At 44.7% G+C, this 10966-nt stretch overlaps 1 protein-coding gene and 1 long non-coding RNA gene across 3 annotated transcripts; one reads left to right on the top strand and one right to left on the bottom strand.

Moving 5' to 3' along the window:
* The first annotated feature begins 3 nt into the window (after positions 1-3).
* Positions 4-3271, top strand: LOC112653203 (uncharacterized). 2 transcript variants are annotated; one of them, XR_003131971.3, is made up of 3 exons: positions 4-161; positions 315-521; positions 1214-3271. It is a non-coding gene; the product is annotated as an uncharacterized LOC112653203 (long non-coding RNA). The 2 variants fall into 2 exon arrangements; XR_007409887.1 differs by lacking the exon at positions 1214-3271 and having other exon boundaries at positions 5-161; positions 315-656.
* Positions 3272-5510: 2239 nt separating this feature from the next.
* NGRN (neugrin, neurite outgrowth associated) lies at positions 5511-10933 on the bottom strand. The gene is made up of 3 exons (XM_025437137.3): positions 10722-10933; positions 10212-10322; positions 5511-6629 (listed from the first exon to the last, which is right to left on the bottom strand). The coding sequence occupies exons 1-3, from the start codon at positions 10883-10885 to the stop codon at positions 6020-6022; spliced, it is 885 nt and encodes a 294-aa protein (XP_025292922.1). The 5' UTR covers positions 10886-10933; the 3' UTR covers positions 5511-6019.
* Positions 10934-10966: the final 33 nt, after the last annotated feature.

Below are 10966 nucleotides of genomic sequence, written 5' to 3'. Positions count from 1 at the left end.
AGTCTCGTGCGATCCGCCAGCACTTAGCCTATCGGGAAGGGGACGGCGGCCTGGAAGGGACCTTTGAAAACGCGAGGCAACGCGTCAACGCTCTGGTCTCTTGCCTGGCCAGAAGGCAGCGTTCCCATCATGAGGATTACACCCTAAACCAATCTCTAAAGGTACACTCAATTCTCCTAGCTCGCTCAAACAAGGGGTGGGCACTTTGGCGAGGTTTTCAGAACTTCGTAAAATGGGCGAAACCCACTGGGGATCCGGAGGGCACTGATCACTGGGGATCTTGACTGTCAATCAAATCTACCCCCCAAATTTAGCTGCCGCCTGGGAGCTCTCTGGCTTCCCAGCTGCTGGAGGCGAGGCGCGGAGAAATGGGACACGGAGCCTGAAAGAAGGGGAGCGCGTTAGGGTCCAATGGAAGCTAAATCCTGCCAGCTGTAACTTTGGATACAGGAGTTTTGACTTAATGTCGGTCGGAGGGACGTCTGGGTGGCTCAGCGTTTGAGGGTCTGCCTTCGAATCAGGTGATGATCCAAGGGTCCTGGGATCGAGTTCCGCGTGGAGCTCCCTGCATGGAGCCTGCTTCTCCCTCTTCCTATGTCTCTGCCTCTTTGTGTCTCTCATGAATAAATAAAATCTTTAAAAATTTAAAATAATAATCCTTCGTGAGAAAATGGATAAACTGTGGCATATTCATATAATAAAGATAACTGAATAGATGAAAGAATCTAGATACGGAGTGGCATCTATATGATGCCATTTCTATACGGTTCTAGAATAGGAAAAACTAAAGGGTGAAAACAATTTCAGAAAAGTGATTGACTTTGGGGTAAGAATTGACTGGGAAGAGAAATTAGGGAATTTTCAGGGGTGATGGTAATAATCTGGATTCACCTTGTTAAAAAAAAAAAAAAGAAGAAAAAGAAGCCATTTTAACTCCTAGATTTGCTGACAATACCTGAACTCGCTAATTTGTAATATCAGATCATCATTTCCTTGTGAGATGCATAGGAAGTACAAAGCTTCACTAATTGCCAAAAATTGAACCTGATCAAGTCTCAAGATGTAAATACCAGTTGATAGGAAATATGGAGGGTAGTAGAAACATGACAATAAACATTGTAGGAATTGAAACCTAATATATCCAAAATATAGGAGATAGGGGTGCCTGGGTGGCTCAGCCTGTTAGCATCTGACTTCCATTTCTTCTGCTCAGGTCATGATCACAGGGAAGTAGGATCCAGCCCCGTCTATGGCTCTGCTCCCAGCTCAGCATGGAATCAGCTTAGGATTCTTTCTCCATCTCTCTCTGCCACTCCACCAGGTCATGCTATCAATCAATACATTTCTTTTTAATATAGGAAATAAATGGGTCAAATAACCTGTAAAATAGAATAAAATGGAAAGGGAAATTACTATAGAAGATACTTCTGGGACATAGCCACATCATGCAGTGTTGCAAAGGTTTGGACCTTGTTGGGATCCTAATTCCAAGAAATCAACTATAAAAGTAATTTATGAAATACAAAGAGAATATGGTCAGGGTATTAGCTGATATTACTAAAACTTTTAAGGTACAGTAATGGCTTGTGTGTCTGTGTTAAAAAGGAGTTGAGGGGGCACTGGGGTGGCTCAGTCTGTTGATTATCTGTCTCTTGATTTCTGGCTTAGATTGTGTTCTTGGGGTCATCGATCTAGCCCCATGTCAGGCTCTGTATTCAGCATGGAGTCTCTCTCCCTCTGCTCTCTCTAAAAAATAAATAAATACAACTTTAAAGTAGTTCAGGGTGCCTGGCTGGCTCAGTCAGAAGAGCATGGGACTCTTGATCTCTGGTCTCCTAACTAGCTCGGTTCGAGCCCCACATTCTGTGGAGGTTCTAAAAATATTAATAAACTTTTTAAAAAACGGAGTCCTTATCTCTTTCAGATACATACTGAAGTATTTACAGATGAAATAATATGAGGTATGTAGGATTCGATTAAAATAAGCTAGGAGGAGCTGTGGGGCAAGTATGCAAAATAATGGGAAAAGATTGGCTTCCTTTTTTTTCTTTTTTTTAGATTTTATTTATTCATAAGAGAGAGAGAGGCAGAGACACAGGCAGAGGGAGAAGCAGGCTCCATGCAGGGAGCCCGATGTGGGACTGGATACCGGGTATCCAGGATTATGCCCTGTGCCGAAGGCAGGCGCCAAACCGCTGAGCCACCCAGGGATCCCCAAGATTCGCCATTTATTAAATGTTAAAGCTGAGTAATGAGTACATAGGGGTTCACTGCATTACAATATTATCCCAACTTCCTGTATGTTTGAAAAATCCTATCATACAAGATTAAGCAAAAGACAAACAAGAAACTTTTGTGCCCACATTAGGCTTCAAGAGCTTATCCAGTGTTTTATACTGAGCTTTTTTTTTTTTTTTAAGATTTTATTTATTCATGAGAGACACACAAAGAGAGAGAGAGAGAGGGAGGCAGAGACACAGGCAGAGGGAGAAGCAGGCTCCATGCAGGGAGCCCGATGTGGGACTCAATACCGGGTCTCCAGGATTACGCCCTGTGCCAAAGGCAGGCGCCAAACCGCTGAGCCACCCAGGGATTCCCTTTACTGAGCTTTTTCTACCACCTCCCCATTAGATCGAATCTCAGCTGCTGAGAGGTGGAAACTGCCCTGAGCAGATTAGTGACACATAAACCCTCCAAGGCATAGGGACTTAAGGGCTTTGTTTGTAGTTTGCTAGTCCTAAGCTTGGCCCCAAGGTTGCCAGGAGGTCCCCATTCCACCCACAGCCACTTATCTCCAGTTTTGGCATTGCTGTATCAAATGCTGCTCCCTCCACCAGACCCTGCACCTATGCCCCAAAGTGCAGCTCACCCCATGTGTTGTGACGTCAATATCTTTCCTCATGTCATGAAATAGGACTGCCTAGGGATAGGGCATCACAGAGTCCTAGGACTCCAGCCCAGTGGAACACAGGCTGGGTGAATCCCTTTACCCCTTTCCAGCTTGAGCTGGATTTAAGGGGGTGCAGTCTCCCCAGACACTGCAGTGTTCATAAGTCAGGATCTGAGACAGGATAAAGCAGGAATAGAGGTGCCTTGGTGGCTCAGTGGGTTAAAACTCCCACTCCTGGTTTCAGATCAGGTCATGATCTCGAGTTGGGAGATGGAGCTGTGTGTGTGTGTGGGGTCTGTGCTCAGTGGGGAGTCTGCTTGAAGATTCTTTCCCTCTGCCCCTTCTCCGACTCACTCGAGCACTCTCTCAAGTAAATAAAAATCTTTTTTTTTTAAGATTTAATTTATTCATATGGGGGGGGGGGCAGAGACACAGGCAGAGGGAGAAGCAGGCTCCATGCAAGGAGCCTGATGTGGGACTTGATCCCGGTTCCCCAGGATCACACCGTGGACTGCAGGCGGCACTAAACCACTGCGCCACCGGGGCTGCCCTCAAGTAAATAAAAACCTTAAAATAAATAAATAAATAAAGCAGTAACAGGTCAACCTGGAGGAAGCTTAGGTCTTGTTGGCTGAGGCTGGAAAAGTAAAAGGCTGGGCTTTCTGCCATTCTGGACTGGTTGATTCTCCGACTATTTCCTCACTCAACCAATATTAAAACCTATGTTGGGAGCTGAAACTACAGCAGTGAACACAAAACTGGGGCAAGATGTGTAGCAACAAAACAGTAGTTATCTATGACACACTGTGGTGATAGAAATGTGAAGGGACTTGTTTTAGACTGGGTGATTAGGGAAAGCTTAAGAAAGTAACATTTGATCTGAGACTTGAATGACATGAAACCAGCCATGTGAAAATCTGGAGAGAAAGAACCAGCAGGTTGCAAAACCTTAGATTGGCATTTGCAAGATTGGAAAAAAAGATTTAAGCTTGGTGAGCAATAGGATGGTAGGGGATAAAGTAAATGGAAAACATATCAAAGATTTTTTTAACAACACCTTTTAATTTTCTATAGTCCACTGGGGAAAGGGCATAGTCAAATGATTTGCAGGAGTTAAAAATTGGTCAAAATACCATTTTCCACCTCTTAAAACCACTAAAAGGTTCTAATGGAAAATTACCATATTTTTTAAACCATGAAAATATTGGGGCATCCAAGTGGCTCAGCGGTTGAGCATCTGCCTTTGGCTCAGGTCGTGATCCCAGGGACCTGGGATAGAGTCCCACATCAGGCTCCCCACAAGGAGCCTGCTTCTCCCTCTGCCTATCTCTAATATTTTTTTAATTTAAAAATTATAAAAATATTGTCATAACAGTGACAGAGTATTGAGAACAGGGCCTTCTCTGCCTACTACTGTTACCAGCACCTGATTTTCTTAACTTTGACTGGCATGTGACAGGGCTTTGCCATTTATACTAAACAAATGCCCAAGTTAACAGCAATCAATGATATTGCAATAGCTATTAAGGACATTTGAAATAGCAATGAGATTCATGAACAGAATTACAGGTTTGGAAAATCAATTATTTTCATTAAATATCCTGCATATATTGAAATTTTCAGTAATTAGTTTTTGCCAGGGACTTGTAAAAATGAGGCATGACTGAAAACTGTCATTGGACTCTTCTGTTGCTTGCATATCTCATTCTATTTGTCTATTGATGATCACTTTCTGGTTATAATAAAGTATCTCGGGATCCCTGGGTGGCGCAACGGTTTGGCGCCTGCCTTTGGCCCAGGGCGCGATCCTGGAGACCCGGGATCGAATCCCACATCGGGCTCCCAGTGCATGGAGCCTGCTTCTCCCTCTGCCTGAGTCTCTGCCTCTCTCTCTCTCTCTCTCTCTGTGACTATCATAAATAAATAAAAAATTAAAAAAAATAATAATAAAGTATCTCTAAAAGAATTAGTAAATTAAGAGGCCTATTATCTGTTCTTGCCCACATCACAGCTCCCTTGCAAAAATGTGACTTTATTTTTTTTAAAAATCTGACAACTTTAAAGCAAGATGCTACTCAAGCTTTTGAAACTTGCTAGAGATTATGTTGAGGGCCCTAAATCCTTTGCCTGCTTGGATTTTTTTTGGGGGGGTCAACCCCCCATACTCCCATCTTTTAAGATTTTATTTGACAGAGAGCGAGAGAGCACAAGCAATGGGAGCAGCAGAGGGAGAGGGAGAAGCAGGCTCCCCACTAAGTAGGGAGCCCAGCATGGGGCTTGATTCCAGGACCTTGGGATCATGACCTGAGCCAAAGGCAGACACTTAACCAACTAAGCCACCCAGGCGCCCCTCCAATCTCTTTCAAAGCCTCAGCAACTGGAAGAAGGAAAGAAGAGCTGCTTTAGACCAGGTGATCAGAGAAGGCCTAATGTCCCAATTTTTAGTTGTCAAAATCTATTACTAAGCAGGGTAAACTCACAGAGCCCTTGGTTGGGAACTCCTCTGGCCCCATCTCTTTGTCCCAGTGGTTAAGGATAAGGGACCCTTTGCTTCTTGCCCTCCCTCACACTCCAGGTTCACAGATAAACCCTCCCACCCCAGAGAGCACCAATCAACACAAACTGCTACATTTTACTTTATTTTTACACATAAACAATCGACTAAGCAGATCCAGAATTACTAGTGTTCATTAATCCAGAAATAAATGAAGTCAGAAGGCAAACTTTTCATTTTTTCCCCAAACATATATTGCAAGTATCACAGAAAGTCCTAACAACACATGCAACATGGGCTGGTTTCAACATACAGTTTCAACATACAGAGAGCCCAAGCAAGGGTGAATACTAAGGATCCATGTGAGTCAGACCATGAGCAGTGCTCCAGAACACTAGAATCTACCCAGCAGGTCTAGAATCTACCCAGCAGGTCATTAGCCCTGCCCTACCATACACATTTGCCCTGTGCACTGCCCTCTGTCAGATTCCAATCTGAGCAGCTCTTTTCTCCCACATTCCAGGCTCATTTCCTCCTATCCCAAAGTGGATATTCCACACACAGAAGTCCAGGCAGCTCCAAATATATTCTCCCAAAGGTATTTCACTTGGCATCTCCACAAGCCAAGCTCCAGCTCAAATTCTGTACAAGAAGTTCCCATTGCTATCGAAGAACTCTCGCCCCCTTTGGACTACTTTGCTGCTGAAGTTCTGGTTATCCAGCTCTTGAGTCTTCAAATCTTCCAGCTTGTCACTTGGCAATCCATAACCATCAGTCCCTCTTTTGCCCACACCATCACTGGTAGAGTACTTCTGCGGCTCTCGCTGATGACTTAGGGCTGCAGGAACAGCCACGGAGCGCTCCTCCTCCAGGGTCTGGATTCCTTTATTCCCTCCCTTCTGCCTTCTTGGTGTATTTTTACTGTGAGTGTTTGATTCTATCACTGTCAAAGCTCTGCTGTGACCCCAGCCTTTGAATGAAGATTCATCCCTTGGCATCAACAAAGAGCCTGATCTAGAGTGGCTTGCAGATAGCGACTTCAAGGTATCCTCAGACCCGGGGAGCTGCTGCAGTGAATGGGAAAACCCAGCTTTCTTAAGGACTTTTTGATCCTGCTTCAGTTTCTGCTCCAATGTGGGTACAAACTTGCTTTTTAAAACCCTTCGGATCACATCAGTGCTGACACCAAAGCCTTCAGCTAACCTAGGAACTGACCAGGACTCTGCAAATTCTTTATGTAAATACCTATGAGAAAAAGGAGCAGGTTTTCAAGTTGTGAAGTAGTCTATCAATGAGTTAATTGCCAATACTAGTGATATTTATGTGAAAAGGAGGCCTCAGAAATCTTGTGCCATTAAATGGCTGTGTTCCATTCCTATGTGCCAAAAGCAACCCAATCACTCTTAAAAGTCACTTTATTTACATCAACTAAACTCTTCCCACTGCACACCAGGCCCCAGGTAGATCCTTCCTTTTCTTTTTTTTTAAGATCGTTTTATTTATTCATTCATGATAAGACACACACAGAGAGAGAAAAGTGGAGACACAGCAGAGGGAGAAGCAGGCTCCAAAGGCAGGCACTGAACCACTGAGCCATCCAGGGATCTCCCTGTCCTTCCTTTCTTTTTTTTTTTTTTATATTTGATTTTTTTTTATGATAGTCACAGAGAGAGAGAGAGAGAGAGAGGCAGAGACATAGGCAGAGGGAGAAGCAGGCTCCATGCACTGGGAGCCCGACGTGGGACTCGATCCCGGGTCTCCAGGATCGCGCCCTGGGCCAAAGGCAGGCGCTAAACCGCTGTGCCACCCAGGGATCCCTGTCCTTCCTTTCAAAGAACATGCAACCTGGTGGTGGAGACAGATACATTAACGTCTGTAACACCACTGTGGTGAGTCTTAGCAGAGGATGCTATCAGAGCACCCGGGGGAAAAAAGGATATCACAGGATATCCTCAGGAAAAGGATATCACAACACCTGCTGCGTGGCTTGGGAATTGCTTCAAAAGTCCACCTACAGCTAGTCTGAAACGATGAAGAGTACTAAGCCAGCAGAGGGGAGAAGAGCAAGAAGAGATCAGAGGTATTGATGGTAGTGCAGCACATCAAATGCAAAGCAGCACATCATCATTACTGGCAATAGCTCAACTTGTCTAACAGTGAAGACAGGAACAAGATCATGTTATGCTTACAAGTCTGGAGTTTATCTCAAAACAATAGTGAACCAAGGAAGGACTTTTTTTTTAAAGTGGGTCTATTAAAAAATAGAAGAATTGCAATTTGGGACACGAAAGTTATGACAAACCAAGGTCCAGGAAGATTTTAAACAGTGGAATGCCACAAGCAGCTTTTCATTTTGAAGCTCAATCCAAGGGTAGTTTTCAGTGGCAAGACTAAAGATGGAAAGATCGGTCAGGAGGCTGTCTTGGTTATGGAGGCAGTCTGAACTGTGGCAGTTGCAATGAAAGGAGATAAAAAGTACTGAGAACTATTTTATTTTATTTTATTTTATTTATTTTATTATTTTATTTTATTTTATTGAGAACTGTTTTAGAAGTAGAACTTGGTAAGGACTAAATACTGGAGATAGAAGTAAACGGAGATTTGGGATTTCAGTTTGAGTGACTGGTGGGACTATTCACAGAGTGTATATAGGAACAAAATGAAGTCAACAGGGAACGGTGATAGATTTTCTTCTGTTAAACGGAGTTTTCCTATTTTATTATGCTGAGTTTGAAAAACACGTGTGACATCCAAACGGAGATGATCTAGTGCATAGTTGAATATATATAAGTCAGAAGGCAAACATGGGCTAGAGATGACAGATTTGGAGTCATAAGTGAAGAGCAAGGGTGGTTGAACCCACCGGAGTGAAATATGCGGAGATAAAATGACCAACGACACAACTCTAAAAAACGGGCAATAGTGTTTAAGATATAGAAGGAAGGGGAGCCCAGGAAGGAAGGTGAGAAAAGGCAGCCCTAGAATACGAGTGAATAGTACCCTGGGTCAAAGGAGAAGAGAATTTCAGGAAAGCAGACTACAAGATCAAATGCTGCAGAAATATTAGAGAGGCCAGAGACAAGAGTGCCAGGAATGCCTAGCAGTGAGGAAGTCACTGGTAAGATTTGAGGTCAGTAGTCTCGTTGTTGTGACAAAACAAATGAGAAAGACAAGCAGCCAGGAAGAGCCAGCTGGGAACAAGACGGAGAACTTTAAGTTGCTAGCTGTAGGTCTCAGATGATTAGGTACAACGACCTAGTGTAGAGGATCAGTTCTAGACAAGTAAAGAGCCACCGCTCACCCTAGTTTGTAAATAAGAGTATAACATTGAGAATGGGAAATAAAGAGGAAGACCAAGAAGGTTTCAAGGGCTCTTAACTAGCAGTTTTTTTCTTTGAAGTAAAAGGATATTTATTACACAGAAAGGGAAGTGACCAGTAGGAAGATTTGGAAAAGCTGTTTCTCAAGAAGGGAAAGGATGACACGAGAGATGCTACAGGCTCACAAAATCTCACTACAGAATCTCCTTTCTTCTATGTGTCAACTTCAAAGTCATTCTGTTGGGAATGGAAAAGGACACATAACTTCTGGAAGGTTTCTTAGCAATAGTGATCAAAATGCAAATCCATTTGCCCCCAGCAACTCTACTTCTGGGAATGTCCACAATACTTCTGGGAATGTACACAACAAATACACCCGGCAGATATGTGGAATGATGTGTAGTTATTCACTGGAGAACCATTTGTGACAGCAAGTGAGTGCAAACAACCGAAATACTCATCACGAAAGACTAGTTAACTAAATTATGATTTACTGCGGTGCCTGGCAGGCTTAGTCAATAGAGCATGCAACTCTTGATCTCGGGGTTGTGAGTTCAAGTCCTGCGTTGGGTGTTGAGCCCCACATTGGGCAGAGATTATTTTTTAAAAAAGGTATGATTTCTCAAAAAAAGAGCTTTCTGTTCTGAAGTGAAAAGATCTGTGAAATTTGGGAAAAGGGACTGGCTCAGTCAGTAGAGCACACCCACTCTTGATCTCAGGGTTGTGAGTTCAAGCCTTGTTTTGGGTTACAGATTATTTGAAAATAAAATCTTAAAAAAAAGACAAAGAAATACGTGAAAAAAAATGTAAAAGAGTATTTACAGCATCCTCTTTCTGATTAAGGAGATGAAAATAAAAATATATATTCCTACTCGCTTATACTTGCCTACAGAGACTGGTTGGGATTAAAACTTTTCAATGTGTGGGATGCCTGGGTGGCTCAGTGATTGATTGTCGGCCTCTGGCTCAGGGCATGATTTTGGGGTCCTGGGATGGTCTTGCATCAGGCTCCTGGGCAGGGAGCCTGCTTCTCCCTCTGCCTAGGTCTCTGCTTCTGTGTGTCCTGAATAAATAAAATCTTTAAAAAAATTTTGTTTCAATGTTACACATTACAGGGTTCTAATTTTGAACCATATGTAATGTACTGTCTATTCAAAACAACAAACATAAAACTGTAAAGGGCCACTTTAAGATTTTTAAGATATGAATTTTCTCTTCAGAAAAACGTACATAACCATGGAAGCCCTCATCCCTGACCTCAGCTTAAGAACCTCACGGTCTACGATATTGGGGTTAAATGATGTGATGTCTTGCAGCTTACTATTTTAAAATGTCAGCAAAAACGAAGCGACTGTGTCATTTGAAAATCTATTAAATGTAGATGATGCGCTTACGGAAATTCATTATACTGTTCCACTTTTCATTTAGAAACCTTCAATGATAAAAATCTAGGACCCAATCTCCGCCCCTTCTCATCATAGCAGATCCAAACTACCCTGAGTCTTACCGGATCTGCTCCATCGCTTCCCACGTCAGGGTCCTGGGCGGGGCCCCAGGCGCCTCCATCTGCCTCCGAATTTTCTGGAACCGGGCGGCCTTTTTCTGTCGTTTCAAGGTGCTGGGGGAGAGAACCAACGGCAGAAGCCATGCTTGGGGGCAAAACGAGCTGCTGCAGAGCCTCGGACTAAATCAAAAGGAGCCCAGCCCTCTTCTCTTTGTTCGCAGGGGCCGCCGAGCCACGTGTGTTGGCTGACACCCGCTCCGTACACTCCCCAGAATCTAAACCCTAACACAGCCCGTGAGAAGGCCAAACTTCCTAAACAGGTGATGAAATACGTCCCTAGCGAAGAAACCTGTGGTCCCTAGGCAGCCGCACAGCTGCCTCCGCGCCCTCTCACAACGGGTGAGAAACAAGGGCTGCGGCGGCGCGACGCCCGGCTCCGAGGGGGCGCCGCGGCCTGGAGCGCCGGGGCGCGAAGCCCTTCCTCATGCTGAGGGTCCGGGAAGGAGCTGGTACCTCTCCACCTCCTGCAGCTCCCGCTCCTCCGGCTCCCAGTCGGAATCAGGATCCGGCTCGCGGCCTAGAGCGCCGGGGTCCGCCACCCCCCGAGTCGCGAACCCACACCGAGCGACGGCAGCACGGACGCGCGCGCCCAGCAAGAGGCTCAGGGCGACCGCCATGTTGACAACCGCCGCCCGACCGCCCGCAACCGCAGCACCGGAAGTCTGGGGGCGGGGTCGGAAGTGGAAAGGCGGGCCGGA

This window comes from Canis lupus, chromosome 3 (genome assembly GCF_003254725.2).
Source record: "Canis lupus dingo isolate Sandy chromosome 3, ASM325472v2, whole genome shotgun sequence".
Lineage (NCBI taxonomy): Eukaryota > Metazoa > Chordata > Mammalia > Carnivora > Canidae > Canis > Canis lupus.
This window is presented reverse-complemented; position numbering and strand designations above follow the sequence as displayed.